General features: G+C 32.4%; 1 protein-coding gene across 1 annotated transcript; it reads left to right on the forward strand.

Moving 5' to 3' along the window:
- Positions 1 to 1282: 1282 nt before the first annotated feature.
- On the forward strand, positions 1283 to 20094 carry LOC136986797 (transcription factor TFIIIB component B'' homolog). The gene is made up of 5 exons (XM_067284412.1): positions 1283 to 1452; positions 1948 to 2590; positions 5470 to 5573; positions 12023 to 12073; positions 19770 to 20094. Exons 1-5 carry the CDS (start codon positions 1283 to 1285, stop codon positions 20092 to 20094), a joined length of 1293 nt encoding a protein of 430 aa, XP_067140513.1.
- Positions 20095 to 21486: the final 1392 nt, after the last annotated feature.

Here is a 21486-nt window from a genome sequence, read left to right on the forward strand (position 1 = left end):
GGTGACGTCAACAGAATATACACTAAAAAGGGATTTTTCGATATTCCCCAGCGGGGAAAGGGACAGGATTAAGGCTTACTGTGAAGAACTCGGCTTCTATTTATACTATTTTACATGCGGTTTTTTGCGTTTTTAATTGCGTTTTAATAGGTGACGTCAACAGAATATACACTAAAAAGGGATTTTTCGACATTCCCCAGCGGGGAAAGGGACAGGATTAAGGCTTACTGTGAAGAACTCGGCTTCTATTTATACTATTTTACATGCGGTTTTTTGCGTTTTTAATTGCGTTTTAATAGGTGACGTCAACAGAATATACACTAAAAAGGGATTTTTCGATATTCCCCAGCGGGGAAAGGGACAGGATTAAGGCTTACTGTGAAGAACTCGGCTTCTATTTATACTATTTTACATGCGGTTTTTTTGCGTTTTTAATTGCGTTTTAATAGGTGACGTCAACAGAATATACACTAAAAAGAGATTTTTTGAAATTCCCCCCACGGGGGAAGTGTTGCACATTTATAATAGATACATTTTTAGCCACAACAACGCGTGGCCGGGTCAGCTAGTCTATATATATAATCGAGATAGGTTGATGATAATAATAAGCGCAGAGCCCAAACGATTAGGAGTTGAAAGTTGAAATTTGGTACACAGAGTACTTCATGAGAACGTACACTAAGAAGGGATTTTTTTAAATTCCCACCGCGGGGGAGAGGTTGTTAACACTTCTCCCGCGGGGAAGTGTCAACAATGGAAGTGTTAAAAGAACGCGACGTGCAAGATTTACAGGCGCAGATGCGGTATTTTGCGTTTTTGAGGGAAATCGAACATATTTTTAGACGCATTTAAAAATTCTCTAATTAGTCTGGAAACAGAGGTATCCGATTCTTGAATTCTGTGAAAACGGGTAAGATTGGCTGTATTGTAATAATCTTAATCTTCGCTATCGTTACTTTTTGCCCGTTAAATAACAGCAGTAGAACCCCCACTACATTAGCAATCTTGATATAATTTAACTAATTTTATAGCTATTAAAATGATTTAATATTTCATTTACCAAAAAGTAGCATGAAGTAGCCAATGAAATTACAGAAGTAGCCTTAAAAGTAGCAAGTTGCCCCCAAAAAATTTGTAGCATGCTTTGTTGAAAAGCCCAAAAATAGCCCAAGCGGCGACTTTACGCCCAGTCTGGCAACACTCGAACTGTGGTCTGCCGGGTGTTTTGAATAACAATAATCACGTGTTAGGAACAAGACTTCACTCACTGCTGTATCAAGTGATGCCGGAAACACATCGGAGAGATCTCGTGACGGAGTGTGTGACAAGGCGGAGGTTGATTAGAGCTCAACCAAATGTACGTGAAGCAGTTCAGAGGAATACTAGACAATGGAAAGTATCATTAAATGAAGAAATCGATGGAAAGGAAAAATCTATTAAATCTAAAGAACTGTGAGTTTAATTTAACATAGACTTTCTTACTTGAAACATTAATTCTGACTCTACTTTGTTTTACAATATACAATTTAACTACAATATAAGATAATGGTTAGATTTACCTTAGGTATCCAAGATGGCGGCTCGTCTCTGATTCCAGCAAACAGAAGACAAGAAACAGTGGGGACGCACGTTCTAACCTATTAGCAACCAAATTATTAGAATAGGTTAGGTTGAGGAAAACGTGCGTCCCCACTGTTTCCCGTTTTCTGTTTGGTGGAATCGGAGACGAGCCGCCCTCATGGATACCTAAGGTAAATCTAACCAAAATAATGTATAAAAATATACAATATTATATAATAGACTTTAATATAATTATTTATATAAGCTAACTATGGGTCTAGATTACTCATAGAGTTATTCTAAATATGTGTGACTAATTTATCTTTATTTATATAAATTAAAAGTACATTTAATATTTATTTAAAATTAATTTAACTTTTTTTGAAGTGTTGTGCCAAATCTTGGAAGTCCTACATCAGAAAACAATAAAATCTCCTCACCAACTAAAGAAATAACTTTAGCAACTAACACAAAGCAATATATAAGTCCTCAAAGTACTTCACCGGTTGCCTCGGAAAAGAAAAATGTAAATAAATCAAATGACGATGATATAAGTCCTCAAATTACTTCACCAGTTGCCTCAGAAAACAAAAATGTAAATAAATCAAATGACGATGATATAAGTCCTCAAATTACTTCACCAGTTGCCTCAGAAAAGAAAAATGTAAATAAATCAAATGACGATGATATAAGTCCTCAAATTACTTCACCAGTTGCCTCAGAAAACAAAAATGTAAATAAATCAAATGACGATGATATAAGTCCTCAAATTACTTCACCAGTTGCCTCAGAAAACAAAAATGTAAATAAATCAAATGACGATGATATAAGTCCTCAAATTACTTCACCAGTTGCCTCAGAAAACAAAAATGTAAATAAATCAAATGACGATGATATAAGTCCTCAAATTACTTCACCAGTTGCCTCAGAAAACAAAAATGTAAATAAATCAAATGACGATGATATAAGTCCTCAAATTACTTCACCAGTTGCCTCAGAAAAGAGAAAAGTAAATAAATCAAATGATGACGTAAGTATTCTGTATTATTTCTTACACATGCAACATTGCACTTATGCACTTTGGGGATACAGCAGTTTGAAAGATTTTTTTCCATAATATTAATTGATTCTAGACTAATTAGACTCGAACATTTCCAAAACACAGAAGTTTTTGGAATTTCCATAAAAAATATGCTATAAACAAAAAATTTTAGGAATGCTTATTGAGTGTGTGCCATTCAAAGATGCCATTGCTTAAACTTATTTTTGCTGTAGAGCAGCACATTGGATGGCAGATACATATAAAGTGTGTCACATGACACTTTCATGGTGTCATTTGGTCGTGTGACTATTCATTCATCTTAGCCACATCTCGCATCTATGACATGTTTCCTGATAATTTATTCTTCTTGTGGAAGAATTCATTCTTTTGCCCTGTACTTTGGAGACATCATGTGATAGAGTAGTGACGTCATATTTCCTATCATGTGATTTTACTCTGACTCCAAAGAATCCCTGGACTACATGTTGATAAACATTGCATTAGTTAATTTCTGGTAATACTGCAACAATCTACAACAAAACCTACCGAGTTAACTTTGCAAAAAACAAACAATTTTTAAAAACTAAAGAATAAACTTTAAAATTCTAATTAAATCCCTATAATCCCAAATTAAGTAATTAGAAATTTCTTATCTAAATCTGCAAATAAATTTTAACATAGAATCATATAAAATTATATAACAATAATATATATATATATATATATAATTTATGTAAGATATGCAAGTAATTCCATATAAAGAATTTGTTTGCAAATAAAATGTTTTATCTAAAACAATAGATGAAACCTGTATCAGAGCAGTGCTCAAACTTTTTATTTTCACAGACCAGTACTTTTGTAAAATTAAATAATTACAGTATTAAATGGAGTTTAATAATTATTTAATTTTATGCATTATTTTTTAAATTTTAAACTGAATTAGTAAGAAATACAACAAAATGTGGTTCTAATCCTTTTGAAATCCTAATTCCTTGTGTTTGTGGGCTAATTTTCACGAGTTGATTTTGGTTGCCTGTCAACCTCTGGCAGTGTTTGAATAATTATTTATTGTTACATCATCACATTACCAGGCTGCAATTTTTAATGATATTTTTTAATTTATTTCATTTAAAATATATACTCTCCACCTTGCCACCTTGAATTAGTACTATAGTGTCTTGCCCCTATACTGTACATGATACTTTTCTGTTATAAATGGAGTTGTGCCAGTCATCTAACTCCTTTCGGGATAAAATTTTTTAATAGAAATAACGTGATTTCCAGTTTGCATCATAAATAAGTTTATATATACTTAATCGTGGCCTCCTGCCCCTAAGCTTTCCTTATCGGGTCTTGAATTTCATTTTTCTAAAACACCGTTCTCGAGATTAAGGAAAGACAGACAGACAACGGTGGGAATTTATAGGTTTACAATTTTTTCAAATTGCAGACCTATAAACCCAGTAATAAACCATTAGAGCATGGATATGCTATTGGATATGTATTAGGTTTTAGCATTTGTGCAAACAAAAGCTTTGAAATCTGACTAATCAATTATCACTTTTCCTACCCAGTGGCAGATTACTCAATGATAACTTCTATTCTTTTTATTTCCAATAAAATACTATCAAACAATCTTTTGAAAATCGTTTTAGGCAGTTTTGAAATAGTTTGAGCAAGCTGTGAATGCCGACAACTATGCACTCCACTGACCCCACAATCTCAGGTTGCAGCTGATGCAAGCAGAAATATATGCCTTAAACACTGCATATTATTTTTACTTTCCTGCCTGTTATATATAACAGAGGGAAAGAAAGTAGAGTGATCAGTCAAAATGCCTCCCCCCTAATATTTTTATATTTTGGGCTTAGGACATCTTGAAATCTCAAGAAATGTAAAAAAATTCAGATGTAATTTCTGTATGTATAAATGTTAGTGTACATGTGTGTGGCATGATTTTATTTACCCTGTTTGAAGTTAAATAACTCTTGTGCTTTATGTCGAAAATTTCTGAAATTTTGCAGGGAGGTTTGTGTATTGGGGATCGATGCTATTAAGTTTTTGTGATTGAAGGTCAAGGGGGCAGGGACATAATGGGAATTGTGTATATCTCCAGTAGGGTTGGACTTATTGCTGATTTATTTGTTATTAGCATATACAATTTTCTATAAAACCCATGCAAAATACCCTACCCTACCCTAAAAATAAGCTTTTTTGCCATTTTATTATATAAAAATTTTTAAAATAAAATATGATAATAGATGGCGTCACCAAAATTTTAAATGTTTGCTGGGAAAGTTGAGCAACTCATTGCTGGCTTATTTATTAGATTATTTCACTAGTAAATTAGTTAAATTTGAAGCTTTATCTGCATGTAAATGTTGAATGTTAGTACAAGTGCATCACTCACTGTTCTATCATGTGACATCGGAGAGGTCTCGAGTGAAATTTCTGTATAGTCATGTGACAAAGTGGCGTATGTGTGAAGTCACGTGACATACCTTCTATGCTTCTGCTGTCCAACGTGTTGCTTCGCAAAGACAACAAGCTTAAGCAATGGCATCTTCGAATGGGGTACAGTCAGTGAGTAGTCCTATGATTTTTTGTTTATAGCATTTGATGGTTAGAATGTAGGGTAGCAAAAATTTCTCCGTTGCCATTCGCCATCCGCCATCTTGGACTATCTAGGTGCATTTTAACCCACGTTGGAATGAGGGAATCCTGTACAATTACCGAAATAAATTCAACAAAGACTAATAGGAATTATGTATTGATAATTTAAACATGAATAAGTCCATAAGTTTTTTTAGCCTTAAGGTTTGTATTTAGAAAAAGTTTTGATATAACTTATAATTTTATTGTTCTAGGAAGTATCAAAAAAACGCAACAGATACAACAAAAAACCACCGGAACGTAATCAAATGACAATGATGGATTTAATTTATTGGAATCCACCAAATAATCCAATGAGGTTGGATAAAATTTATTCTTTGTATTGTTAATTATTAATTATTTAAATTTTCATTTAAAAAATTAACTTTCAAATGACTAGAAATGTTAAGTTATATCATCGTCAATACACGAAAACCTTGTAAATGCCACTATGGGTCAAATAATTTTTATGTCGTAGTCATGCAGATCCTTGGAATATGTGTTCTGCGAAAATCTCAAAAATATTAAATCAGTAGAATTATTTGTACTTTTACTTGTATATAGTTGGGCAGTCTGCATTGCTGAGGATATCTGGTAAACTACTAAATTATTTTTTATTTTTTGGTCAAGTTTAGTTGTTAGTAAATCTAGGTAATTTTGTGATTACAATTTATAATGAACCTTTGTGTGATAAAAATTTTATGTTGTTATATGCAATATTAATTGTCTTTTATTGCTTCTGTAGAATTGATTTTTAGTACTTAATGGGGTTTTTGTGTGTTGATGACAGTATAATTTCAGTACTTTTTGGTTAATGGGACACCAGCCAATATGTACAGCAACAAGTAAGATTCAAGCTGTGAATGAGGGGTTTCATACAACTCCTAGAATTGTTAACCCTTCACGAGGTATTTGCTTCTAAAGGTTTTTAATGCATATCAGTATACTGCCTATTTTATATGCTTGGCATGTAGATCTGCACCTTGGTGCTCACTATAACATTCACTTTGACACCCAAGTAGGGGCGAGCCCCCACACTCCCCTAAAACTATATAAAATCAAGTACTCTGTGAACAGTCGAGTGGGCTACTCGAGGCTAGCACAGTTGCATGAGCTAAATTGTTAAACACGATAGTCTTTTGCGATCATCTTCTGGCGTCCCATTAACCAAAAAGAACCATAATTTCTTTGTTATATATCTTTTTAGATATTCAATAAACTGTACTAATTAATTTTGTTGAATTATTAGTATTTTCGTTATATTGTTTTCAATATGGTTTAGCATTTCTTTTTAGTATTAAAATATTCAAATAAATTACACACTGGTCGAAAAAAATTATATGTTTATATACAGAAGTTGTAATCGAAATCATGATGCTAGTTTAATTAACATGTTTTTCACACACTTAAAAAAACATTTCTATAGACACGTGAAAATTTTTTATTTTATTGAAAAGTAATAAAAATCTCTACATAAAAAAGAAGTTGAATCAGACTAATTTGTATATTAAATCAGACTAAATGAAGATTTCATAACTGAAAAATTACTTCTATGGCAAAGTTACAGGAATTTGAAGGCATTACTTCAATATATATATAATATATATATATATATTATATATCTATATATATAATCGAGACGAGTTGATGATGATAAAATTCAGCGCAGAGCCCAAACGGTTAGGAGTTGAAAGTTGAAATTTGGTACACAGTACCAAATTTAAGTACCAAAGTGTTAAGTAACAATGATGAACAATAGAAAGCGACGTGCAAGATTTACGGGCGCTGGAGGAAAAAAAGAAGAGAGAGTAATATGTTGGAACATATTCGATCTTCAAATTTAAACAGATTAGTTTAGTTTTTCTCGATCTTTCTTCTTTAGAACATTCGATGAAAATTGAACGATATAATCAGAACACGTCGTGAAAATTGAACAATATTAGAACATTCAATTTTTAAATTTGACCTTTCTTTAGAAACATTTAGTTTGTTGATGAAATTACTCTTTTTTTTTTTTTTTGACTATAACGTAGTAATCTTAATCTTTGCTATTGTTACTTTTGCCCAAGCAATGCCGGGCCTACCTGCTAATATATATATATATACACACACTGGACGACAAAAAAAATAACGCACCAGGAAGGACTTGTTGGATTTGAGCAAAACTTGGTATGTGACATTGTCATAGCTAGACAGGTATATGATTGCAACCATAAAGCAAAAACATACTTTATTGTGCAGTAATGTTCAATACAGTGCAAGCACTAATATCCTGTTGGGCCGCCTCTAGTGCAGATATAAGCTGTGATACGCCTTGGCATGGAGGCATAAAGGTTCCATATAATGTTCTGTGGCATATCTGTCCATGCGTGATGCAACTGGGACTCAAGATGTGTCAGATCTCGCGGCTGTCACAGCTGGCGTCCCAGGTAGTCCCACACATGTTGGATTAATGATAAATCTGGAGACCGTGCAGGCCAAGGAAGTGTGGCAATGTTATGTAGGCATGCTTGGGAGACCGCTGCAGTGTGTGGCTGGGCATTATTCTGCTGGAATATGCCTGTAGGAAGCCCTGCCATGAGGGGCAACACATGTGGCCGGAGGTTGTATTGCACACATCGTTGGGCTGTGAAGGTAGTATGCATGACAACCAGAGGTGTCCTACTGTTGTATGTTACAGTTTTCCACACCATAACACCAGGGGTTGGGCCCGTGTGCCGCTCCACAGTATAGGCTGGGTTGACACCTTGACCAGCGGGCCACCATACCCTCACACAGCCATCGTGAGCCCCCAAACAAAAGCAGGATTTGTCGCTGAAGACAATATGCTGCCAGTCGGTAGCTGTCCATGATTGTCGTGCAAGACAGCACTGCAGATGGAGGCGTTGGTGGATGGCTGTTAATGGTAGAACACATACTGGCCTTCGGGAGACCAATCCGCCTTCTACTAAGCGCCTGAAAATGGTGCAGCTGGATACACGGTTTTGTAATGCAGGTGCCAATGCTGCATGAATGGTAGACGACAAAGCTGTAGGCGCTATCCGTGCTTGACGTACAATGAGATGATCCTCCCGCCTGGTGGTCTGTCGATAGTGTCCGGAGCCTGTTTGCCATTCATGCGTTCCCCTACATCCCCACTGCTCATAACACATCCTAACAGTTCCATCAGAATGGTTCAGATGGCAGCCAATCCGGCGATATGACCATTCTCCTCCTCTCAATCCAACGATGCGACCTCTCTCAAACTCACTTAACTGAGTGTAAGGCCGTCGAATGTGTCATAGAGGCATGTCTGTCACTCAACAAAGTCACAACCATCAACACAAGCGCAGGACATATGCACAAGTCGTCACAGCGTGCACCTTTATACCAGACAGAGGAAGCACTTTTCTACCCTCTGGTGGCGATACAACACAAGAACCTGATCCCAAAAGCTAATCATTTACATATCTAGCTATGATGATGCAACATACCAATTTTAATTCAAATCCAACAAGTCCTTCATGGTGCGTTATTTTTTTTCTCGTCCAGTGTATATATATATATATTAATTACTTTTCGTAAACGTTTTTAGTAAGACCAGACAATACAAAATGAAGATGTTTAAAATTTTGATGGTTGTAATGTATAAAATACAAATTTCTGCATAAATTATTAAGATCAGATCAGATAATTAAGTTTTATAGCCAGAAAATTTTTCATTAACATGTTTTGACAAATTTGAACTATGAAAAATAATTTTAAATAAAGAACTTTTAATTATTTTGAAATGTTGAAATTAATTTAAACATATAAAAGAATGAGGTTTCACATTTATAAAAATTAATGTAGTTGCCCTCCTAAGTAATGCCATTCTTTTAAAGCACAAATGATTATTTATGAATGGATTACTCTCAAAAGTATTAAATAGTAATTCACAGATAGTGAAAGGGTTTCTAACAAGGAGGTCAGATGTTCAGGTCTCTGATTTGAACAAAACTTGCTGAGCACATAGCCCTAAACACAAACAGCTCCTTGTTCAAATAATAGGACCCACTTCTGAAGCACTTCTAGAAAGCTGTTAGACTTGGCACTTATTGGAGAGATTAGTAAAAAGGCAGTTGGACTAGCATAACCGGTTATGTAACAAAGGAACAAAGAGTGCACAAAGATTACACACAGTCTTGACTCACAGAAGGTCAGCTCTGGAAAGGGGGGAGTGAAATGAGATCACCTTCCCCAAGGGGTCAACAGCACCACCAACCTTTTATTACATCAGAAGAACATCTACAAAACATCATGATTGTTGATTCCAACAAAAACCGGCCTCTGAAATTGAGCATTTAGCTTATAAGTCTTTGGAAGTTTCACTTCTTGTAATAGTGATAGCCAAATGGATAAGATGCTAGCTACCAGAGCACAATGTAGGTTCAAACCTTCTCAATTTTACCAGTTTTCACAGTTAGGGTACGTCACAAGAACGCACAGTAAGAAGGGATTTTTTGAAACAAAATAATTTTTTTATTTTACCATAACATTATTATTATTATATTTAATAATTAATTAATTAATAATAATTATAAAACGAGATTTAAAAAACATGATGTCATTTCATGTTCATCCAAAATGAAGACTGTGAATTTAACTTTTCTTTTTCATTAAAAAAAATTTTTATTTCTTCATATTTATTTTCACTCTTGGTTACTTACTATTAGTGATGCAACGAATATTCAGTTACTATTTGGTATTCAGCCGAATATCGAATACAGTAGAGACTCGTTAATCGGAACCCCGGTAATCGGAACGATTTTCAGTCGGACTGTGTCGTGCTGAATCGAACATTTTTGATACTAAATTTATTTTTAAAGTATAATTTTCATGTTTTTATATTCTTCAATATATTTATTTTGTTTGTACAAAATGCAGAAATAATTTTTAACGATACGATAGCCTCGATTATTATCATAAAAATTTTCGTTAGGCTTAAAATCGACGAAAATTCAACACGAAGCAACATGCAATGGAGAAAAATTTGAACATCGGACAGGTTAATATATTTATTCGTACATAATTGGTAATCGGAACAAATCACTAATCTAAACAACCCCAGTCCCCAATTGATTCCGATTTTCAATTCTCTACTGTACCTAAAAACAGGAGTAAGAAATAACAAAAACACAGTAAATTAATCCTTTTGGTATTTAGATTTAATGTTATTGGGTTAGTGTTGTTTGTTTATATTTATTTATAACTTATAACTTGCACAAAACGAGGGTGCCTATCTTTCTTTTTATGCGCTGGTCTTTGCTCTTCCCATTCTCTTTCCTCTATTGCTCTAGTTCACATATGCCTATGCATACATCATAATGTGCACGCATAATACATTTGATTCGTCACTCTTCCATCGTAGATTTCCCATTCCACAATCACATGACTTGTAGCCTGGTGATAGCAAAGAAAAGAGACAGATAGGATGTTGGTATAAGTCACAGTTATGATTTCACAGATTCGAGACAGCTTGGTAGCCTGAATGGCCCCAGGCTTTCGCCCATGCACACTAAGTGACTTTCATTACAAGCATTTAGCTTTCCGAAGTCTACGAGAACAATTATTTGGCATTGACGGTCGCAAATTTCATGCCAGTAAACTGCCTGAACTTGTTTGATTATATTATCAACTCAATTTCATATTTATTTTCAAATTTTTACTTGTGGTCCTTCTCTGTTCTTTTTTCATTATTTACATGTGTAGGTCATTTCATTGTTATCCACACTTGATATCATCATGTATAACATACTGCCATGATGCTTATATCTGTCTGCTACAACTGTCAAGAATTAACGCGATTGGCGAAGCGTGGTGATAGCGGGCCAATAGAGAGCATGATCCTTGCCATAATGCAGTTTGCGTGTCAATTTTCGTACATGCGTTAATCAAGCTGAATAGTCTGGCCAAATATTCAGTTTTTGGCCACGCTTCTGATCGAATATACTATTCATTGCAACACTGCTTACTATGTCTTCACAAGCAAATAACTTTGACGTTACGTGCATGGACAAAAATGGCAATTCTGATATGAAAATACAGTAGCATCGTCACAACATCCTTTTTTAATTATTAATGTTATGGACAATTTTCTCACACACCCATGTTAGTTATACCTCAAATATAACAATACCACCATATCTGAAAGTAAATATGACGAAATTAAAACTTTATTTAATGACATACAAGACTTCGTTTTCCCTAAACTGGAAATGACATGTTTTAAGTCTCTATTTTATAAGCTTTTAACACGAAGAATAATGATAGTGATAATAATGCTAAAAATAGAGAAAAATAATTTTGTTATATTTTCTTCTAATCATTTATTTATATTCTACTAGTAATTCTTAATTCTTTTCTCTTACAAATCACTCTCAGCTGAAAATTGTTTTAGTGTCAAAATAATTGCTGTGTCCACTCAACATTAAAACTTGAAACCGTCTTTTGCACGCTGTAGAAAAATCATTTAATTTCCTTTACAGAAAACAAAATGTTTTTATTCACAAGATTTTATTAAAATTATAACAAATTTTACATTGATTATATGCACTTATATAAATCTGTTTCGAATAATAACAAATATATTGTAATTTATTATTAGAAATAATAATTTTAAAAATTAGAAATGGTATCCAAATATATATGCTGTTTTTTGATTTTGGGTTATTTCCATAATTGATTAGTTTTAGCTTATTATATTACTTTCATTATAAAAACTGTATTATTTTAAATATTTTATTTCAGTCAAAAGAAAGAAAATAAAGGATTGAATACAGTGACTATAGTACAGCCAACGTAAGCCCTTATTTCTTTAATTTAGTATAATATATTATTACAAAATGAATCTTAAAAGGGTTGTACTAGTTATTCATATTATCGGTCCATTGTGGTCCCATTTTCAAACATCATCCAGTTAAATATAGCCAATGACAGTAGAAGATTATAGCATGCGTTAAGTCATTTGATGTTTATCTGCAATTATACGCCTATTTTTTCCAAGCAAGACAGTCGTCTTGTTTATTACACGCTCTCAAATTTATGATAAATGAAGGAACAAGATGGAGATAGAGTTAAATATGAAATCTTATAATTACAATAAAGAAATAATACTGGAAATATGTTTGCTGTTAGGCTGAGAATAAGATGATTGTTGTGATAAATAAGACATTGCACTGGTTTCATTTTATCACACATGCAGTGTTTTAATTTGTTAAATTGCAAACATAATTTCTTTATAAATTATATTCAAATGAATAGAATAGTAAAACACAGTCAAAATGGACAAACAGTTTTACTTAGCTACAAAATTTCAGTACAATTTTATTATTATATAAATCCTTTATGAATAGGGATAATTTTAAAATTTGGTAAATGTATAAAATTTTATAGGTTTATCTGTATGAGCTGACTTTTGCATAATTGATAGTAGCTTTAGCCCAAAGCATTGTAATATGCATAAAGTTGAATATTAGATATTTACTAGGAAGGCAATTGTTTATTAAATTAATCTTTATAAAGAGATTTTTTGACTTGAGTAAATTCAACTGTGCATAAGTTTTTCTTAATCAGTGCAAACTTTAAAGAATCATAAAACTTAAAAATGTTTCTGTATGTCAATTGCCAGATCTTAGACAACATAATGAATGATTTTGGCAAAGTGTTAATTATTTTGGCCTTCTCAATTTTTGATTGTAAGATGTTTGTACTGTTCCTTCTTATCATACATTCCAAAATACACTGTAATGTTTTTTTTTATATGAGACAAAAATTGAATAAACAATTTTATTTATGCATTTTTTTGCAAATTTCTTTTCTACTTCATTCAAATTAAGCGTGTATACTGGTTCTATTCCCTAAGCATTTAGGGAAATTTCAACTTAACTTTTAATAAATAAAATTTAACTTGTATAAAATTTAAGTAGTATTGATAATACTTACATAAATTAGTAAGTGGCTTGCATTCTCATATTTATTATTTATTTTATTTTAATTTAATTTTGTTATAACTGTAGTCAATACTGTATTGCATATTAATTTGCAATAATCAGGATGCTCAAGATAATCTAACATTTTCTTATTGCCACCTATAGAAAAAAATCCAAACTAATGTCTTTAAAATTCTTCTTGTAATTATTTACAAATATAATTCAATATTCTTGACAAAATAACTTTTTTCAATTTTGTTAATGCTCCTTTTTTGATAAAATATTCTGTATTAGCCAATTTATTATAAGCAATAATGACCATTTATTTAAGCTCTGGATTCTAATCTGTCAAGTAATAAAATTTATAAGTTGACACTTTTGTTGCCAATTGAAGCAACTTTGTGTCATCTAGGAAGTTTTTGGTAAATTGCACATGTGTTATTTCAGATGTCATTTTATTACTACTTGGAAGTACAAGAAATATTTTAGAAGTTTTATTTTATTCCTTGGTTTCTTATTTCCCCAGGATGTGAACAAGGAAAAATCATTGTAATTAAGTATGTCTTCATATAGTTGTCAGTGACTCAATTTCACGTCATCACATATAATTCTATAAAGGTTACTCAAAATGAAAAACAAATCAGCATATTTGGTACAATTTTTTTCAGCAGTGGCAGTGAAATGTTAAATTGAATATGTCAAAACATCTCAAAGAGAATGAAGTTAGACAAGTATAGTAATTTGTTTTCTTTTTCTATGTATATGTAAGGATGGATAAAACTATTCAGAAATTTATCAAAATTTTTTTATTATAGCTTATTTCATGTGTGTTAAAACAATAATTTGAGTAATTGGAACATTTCCATTTAACTTCCTTATTGATACTTATAATTTAAAAAAGTGTCAATAACGTGTTATGACGGCATTGGTATAAAAAAAAAAGAAACTGTTTTGGGGAATACATGATTAAATTTAATCATAGAATTCTTATTAATTAGTGAGCATTAATATTATCATTCCATTCGTGCATCACTATATGTGAGAGACTGTAACAAAGTTGCTAATTGTTCTTTTTTCTGTTTGTTTAATGTGTTTATATCTTGTTATGTAGTTTTTAACTTCTTAACACATTGGGATGAATATAAAATCAACTTCACTTAAATTAAATAACCAGAGCAAAAATGTTCTACTATTGCAAGCGTTTTCAACGCCCCTTCTAGGATCTTCTTCGGGCTTTTACGTAAATCCGTTGCAAGTTGTTCATTCAATTTTTGAATTTCAATTTATAAGGCATTCGGTTTCTGACTCAAAATGCACACATATTCCAAGATATTTGAATAACAGATATTAGTATGAGATTTGAAATGCGCACTTGTTTCAATTTAAACCATTATAAAACCAATATAAAATCAAATGTTATTGTTCATTAGGACTTGCCATGCCATGGAAAGCGACGTTTTGATTTTATATTGGTTTTATAATGGTTGAAATTGAAACTAGTGTGCATTTTGAATTAGAAATCGAATGCCTTCTAAATTGAAATTCGAAAATTGAACGAACGGCTTACAATGGATTTACGTAAAAGCCCGAAGAAGAGCCCAGAAGGGGCGTTGAAAACATTCACAGTAGTAGAACATTTTTGCTCCGGTTATTTGATTTACATAAAGTTGATTTTATATTGTTATATAGTATTATATTGCATATTTCATGTATTACATTGAAAAGACATAGTTTTTCAACATATGACTTTAAATATGAATGCTGTTCTAATATAAAGCTGTTGTTTTCAAATATAGAGCATATTGTTTTGTACTTTTGTGAAGAAGGCTGTTTGATTAGTATTTTAGTAATTTATTGATATTGTTGTCATATACTATATATCGGGTGGCCAAGCTCCTTGATAGTCCGAGCCATTTTTCAAAATTTAAAATTTTTTGCGAGCCGCCATTAGATATGTATTTAAAAGGCATGCAAAAAAGGTATTAAAAAATTTTCTTACAGAAATTATATTTATTGTAAACATATAAATAAAAGTACAAAATATGTGTATTGAATTTAAATATTAAAAATTAAACACATTTATTTTACTTTTCTTGATAATTCTTTAAAATTTGGTTAATAATTGGTGACAGCACTTCTCAATAATTCTTTGAGATGCTGGTTAGTTAATACTGATCGGTGTTTGGATTTCACGAATTTTAAAGTGGAATAAAATGATTCACATAAGTATGTTGTTCCGAATATTGAAATAATTCGACAAGCAGCCTTTTTTAATTCAGGATACTTCGATTCTGGTACAAATTTCCAAAATTCAGTAATCGATGTCGACTTATATTTTAATTGTAGAGCTTGATCTTCTTGCATCTCTATTAATTCTAATTTTCCAGATGCTTTTTGGGTCATGATTATATTGGAAATGGAAAACTCACCTTGAATTATGTTAATTTCAAATTGATTCAGAAAAAAATCAAGAGACGATTTAAAATATTTCAAGTCTTGAAATCTATTTTGGAATTCCGTCAATATTCTTTCTAGCTTTTTTATATACTCGTTGAGTTTTTATTGTTTAATATTGGAACAAATTTTTGTAATTCGAGGAAAATGACAAAAAGTTTTATTTTTAATGTCTTTTTGAAAAAGTTGTAATTTAGTTTGAAAACTAAATATACACTGTGAGAGGTCAGATATTATTTTATCTTTCCCCTGCAATTTTAAATTGAGTGTTTGCAAATGTTCCGTGACATCAGTCAAAAACATTAAGTTTTGTAACCACTCGTCATAGTCTAATTCTGAATAGGTTATTTCCTTTTCTTTTAGAAATGCAGTTATCGGATCAAACAAATCTACGAAACAATTTAATACGTTGTAGCTAGACAACCATCTAACAATGCAAAAGAAATTAATGTCATTTGGAAGTTCTTTCATCCTTTAATTCTTCAAGGAAATTTTTGAATTGTCGATGATTTTTTGCATTGGTGCGAATGTAATTCACAATGTGTAACACTGTTTTCATAACATCAGGATATTTTAAATATTTTGTAACAAGATGTTCTCGGTGAATTATGCAGTGAATCGGTATGAATTGTGGAATTTGAGAATCATCTCTTAAAAGCCCAATAAGACCGATTTTTTTACTTAGCATTGCCGGAGCTCCATCAGTTGCAATGCTTACAAGTTTATTAAGAGGCACATCAAAAACTTTCATTATGGAATCTAATTCATTTTTAATATCGACACCACGGGTTGACTCTTGAAGTGCCACTAAATCTAATAATTCTTCTTTAACAACGAAGTCAGGTGAAACAAAACGTATGAAAACTGCCAATTGCGGAAGATCTGTGATATCTGTCGATTCGTCAAGGGCTAAGCTGAATGCAATACAGTTCTTCAAATCATTTTTTAAATTATATTCAAGAGATGTATTAATTGCAGTTACGCGTCGTTCGGTTGTGTGTCTCGAGATGGGAATTTGCGAAACAACTTTGTGCAATGCTGCATTATTTGGATATAAAACTTTAAGTACATCGTCCAAGTTTTTTTAATAAACTCCCCCTTTCCATACGGGCGTTTTGCACGAGCAATATTCCAGGCAATAACAAAACTGGCTTCAGCCACATTATTAGCTTGATTGCTGAAGGTCATCAAAACTGACTGTTGTTTATGTAAATTTGATTTTAAAGAAGCAAGTTTATCTGATCTTAATTTGGAATTTGGTGGATACTGATTAGAAAACTGAGGATGATTGGTTTCATAATGTTGACGTAAATTGCTAGCTTTATAATTTTTGACCGTAGAATTACAAATAACACATAATGCTTTTCCGTTATTGTCAATAAAAAAGAAATTCTCTTTCCACTCATTATTAAAACTTCTATTTTCTTGCTCGTATTTTCTTTTTTTATTTTCGTTCTCTGTTGTCATACTTTTAAAAAAACTGGAAATAAATAAATAAATTTAGAAAATACAAGATTCATGTTATTAAAACAATAACAACACGTGTTGCATACTACGAAACAAATTTAGTTAACTTACTAAAAATTCCAGATTACAAATTATATCCGTAGCAAGAGTGATACAAATTGTTTCCTCCAGAGCACAATGTCAACTGTCTTTTGCAATGAAAGTTTACAAATTCAAAATCGGTCTGGAGTCAATCGATTACGGACGATTACACCACTGTTTATGTTCGTTCGCGCAGTTTTCGATGAGTCATATCATTCTTAACTTGGATGGAAATGAAATTTGTTACAACGTTGCACTTAGACTTTCATATTTGTTGTCAGTAATTTAACCCTTCTATGATCGCCCAGCTTCTGTGAGAAGCCCTTTAGTGGTTTTTGTTGGAATTTTTTCTGAAATTTTTCAAAAAATTTCAAAAAATTTAAGATCTTCAATTTTTTCGAACTGCGAAAAATGCAATAAATAACGTTATTATTGCGCGCCGCGTTTACTCAGAAAAAAATTCCAAAAAGTGCCGGCTTCTAACAAGCTTCCACGCGACTATGCGCGGTAGCAAAAAATCGGAAAAAAAAAACGAAGGGAACTCGGGTACATTTATCGAGAGCCGCAAATAATCCTTCAAAGAGCCGCATGTGGCTCGCGAGCCGCAGGTTGACCCCCTGGCTATATATTATATAGCACTGAAACATATTTTAATGAAATAATATTGAAGAACTGATGTCAATAGTTCTTCAGTGATAAAATTAATTTTGAACATAATCAATCTGTTTAGTTTATTTCCAGATGAATTAATACAGTTAAAATAAATTCTTGAAAAAATCAATATTTATAAGTGGATGGGCATAACAATTCAGCATGTACTTTATTTTGATTGGAATATATTAATACTAGTAACTGTGATAACTTTCAAAAAGAGATAGCAATTAATATAGATCTTTTAGTATTTTTAGCATAGTTTCTTTTAATCTACATATCTGATTTTATAAACTATTTAAACAACTCAAGAATATTGTGTGTAATTCGGAAAAATCATTTCCCGTATCATTGTGCTCTTAGGCATCTAGAAATGAATTCTTAGATAGTTTTCAGCTTAATTTTATTTATTAATACCCTAGGATTTAATATATAGGCCTACTTGTATTTAAAAAACTGCTAATCATTAATTTATAAAATAAAATAAATCATTAATTTAGCACTTTTTGTATTTTGGAACTAATGATCAGAACAGCATGAAACTTTACATACAAGCAGAATATTTTATTATTTATGCAACAAAACAATTGAAAAACATTAAATTTAATGTAATTTAGCACTTTATTGGTTTGACCTAAGCCTTTACATAAATCTTTTTGCACAGAAAATTATTAATATGGCATGTTATTACCTCTTTGCATGCACAAATTCTGCACTGCAATTCTTCATGCTGGTTATAACAATGTTCAACTTTGTCAGGAGCAAAGTTCATTCTTGAACAAGAACATCTTGAAGTTCCTGGAGTATTCTTGGTAAAGGCTAACAGGATGCAACTCATTTCCTTTAAGCATCATTCATGTATTCTATGGATTTAGGTCTGGAGATCTTGCTGAGTGCAGCCCTATGTTTGTGGACATTATTGTCTGTGAAAATGAAATCTACATCCAGAACACCTTGGAAAATTCTTTCATGTAGTTCCAAAATATCTGTATACCTTCTTACAGTAATAACATCTCTTCCAAAATTATGGAGCCTAGTAGAACCATTAAGGTAATGCTTTCTCAGACCATGAAACCGCTTCCTCAAAACTGGTCTCTTATGGGACTGTATTGAAGATAATCTGACAAGACTTGCTTTGTAGACAGAATGGGGTAGTGTTCTGATGAGTCCAGGTACAAAGTCCAAAGTTAATGTTTTTGATACACTCTCTGGTTGATATCTAACATCTGTTCTTTAAACGTGTCAGCATCAATTCAGGCTTTGAGCCAGCAGAACCCGGACACATGCGATTACAAATTTCTTGCATCTAGTCTTCCAATAATTCTCTTTTTGTAAAATTGTGTGTGGCATCTTGGAGCATTGTCACTGTCAGTATCATACAGTAAAACAACAATTGTCTTTATGGTTAAACAATATTATGCTGCTTCTGAATTATGGACCCTCGACGAATGTTCCTTTTAAAAAGCACAAATATGGCTGCATTCTGGGTAGTTTTATTCCCTGAAACATTTGCATCAATTTTCTACTGTTTATTTTGTTAATTTTTTGTTCTATCTATGAATTGGACAATTATGTTTATTAATATTTGATACACACTCGTGTCTAAAAAAATAAGTTATTTAAAAATTGTTATCTGGTCTTAACTAAAAATCAGCTTAATGATTTAGAAAGTTTTATACACTAGATGAAATTTTGTGAATTTGAGTACAGAAATTAATAGATGGAAGGACAATTACAAGTATTTTACAGAAGCTAAATCTTGATAGGCACCTTTAAATTAAATTAATATTATATGTTTTTAACTTATGTAATGAAATATTAATACTATTTTAATTTAAGTAAAAATAAATATCATTTGCACAAAGATAACTTTTTATTGGTTTTAATAGTAATTCTTATCTTTAAATTTGTAGAGAGGAAGAAGAAGAAGTTGATGATCCTCAGGATATGCCAAGTAAAGACAACTTGGGAGAGCAGGAAATTGAACAACCTTCGGAAGAATCCGTAGCCGGGCCACGTGTGATGGTTGGTCCAAATGGAGAAATTACAATTGATGAAGATTCTTTAGTGATTCGAAGAAGCAATGATAAAAATACTTTAACAGAAGTTGTTCAAGAGGTCTCTGAATGTACATATTCTTCTTTTAGAAAACAGAGGCCAAAACGTTTTTGGACAGATAAAGGTACAATAAATTATTTTATTTATAACTTAAAAGTACTTCATAATTTTATAATGTAAATAGAAAAAAATTTTTGTGTAGTTAATATGCTATTTTTAAATGGAAAGTAATATCGATCATAATGCATTATCGTCGTTATACAATAAACATGTATTTTGTTATGTCGATAAAATGGCAAACATTTTGAGACTGCATGTCAAAAATACGTTTAACTTAAAAATGTTTAATTTTGGGGCTTTTTACTGGATAATCACAATGTTAAAAGAAGTGAACTATTATTATTATTTGGATTAACATAATAGTCTTTCTTTTCATATATTTATTTGTTATTATAAGGGGGCGATCAAAAAGTTTCCATTTAAGAACGTGGCTGCAGCATATATGCAAATTAGTGCATCGCCAATGTGGGGTATATAAGCACCGACAGCGAGGCGTGGGATTATTGTGTGGAAAACGCTGAAACGTAAACAATGGCAATGTTAATACCACATGCGTCCAAACAGGACCAATGTGCTGTAATTTTTTTTGGCTGCCGAAGGAAACACACTAGTAGACATTCATTGGAGAATGAAGAATGTGTATGGAGAAGCATGCCTGTCGAAAACCACCGTACTGGAATGGTGTGCAAAGTTCAGAGCTGGTCACGATTCGACCCAAAATGCAAGTCAATCTGGGAGACCAGCCACATCCAATACAGAAAACAAGCGGGCAGCTGATGATGCAATTAGGGCAGATTGTCGCATATCCATATGAGCGCTTTCAAAAAATCTCTACGTACGATTCGGTAGCATGCAACACATAATCCGGCAGGAGTTAGGCCAGCATAAGAACTGCAGCCAGTGGATACCCCAGGTGTTAAATTCCAAACAACAATCAAACCGGATGGCTGTTTCCCTGAAGCACCTGATGCATTTCAATGTTGAAGACGACACGTTCCTTGAGTGCATTGTTGCTGGCGACAAAAGCTGGTGTCACCACTGGGAACCAGAGTCGAAAGTGCAACCATGCAGTGGTGTCATCCTTCATCCCCTCGTCCCAAGAAGTTCAAGAGCCAATCATTTGCTGGAAAAGTGATGCTTACCCTGTTCTTCAATCACCAGGACACATTGCATATTGATTTCAAGGAACCAAGTGTCTCCATCGAGCATTGTCAATGCAAGCTGTTTGCAACTGCTTATTTTCAGGTTGTATGTATTATGATATTAAAAATGTCAAAAAGATCCAGATGATAATTCTCTTCAGTTTCACTATATGTATTCAAAAATATGAAACATTTTCAAATACAGTGGGTGATCGGGTTATGGACTGCAAACAAATCGGAAACCATTGACGTGGAAATCAAATAAAATGGCATGGGTCAAGCAGGCTCTTTTCAAAGAATGGCTGTTTGAAGTTTGTGCTCCAAGCATCAAGGATTATCTCCAGATCAATGAATAGCCATTGAAAGCACT

The sequence above is a fragment of the Centruroides vittatus genome, unplaced genomic scaffold, assembly GCF_030686945.1.
Source record: "Centruroides vittatus isolate TY-2023 unplaced genomic scaffold, ASM3068694v2 scaffold_1172, whole genome shotgun sequence".
In the NCBI taxonomy this organism is placed as follows: Eukaryota; Metazoa; Arthropoda; class Arachnida; order Scorpiones; family Buthidae; genus Centruroides; species Centruroides vittatus.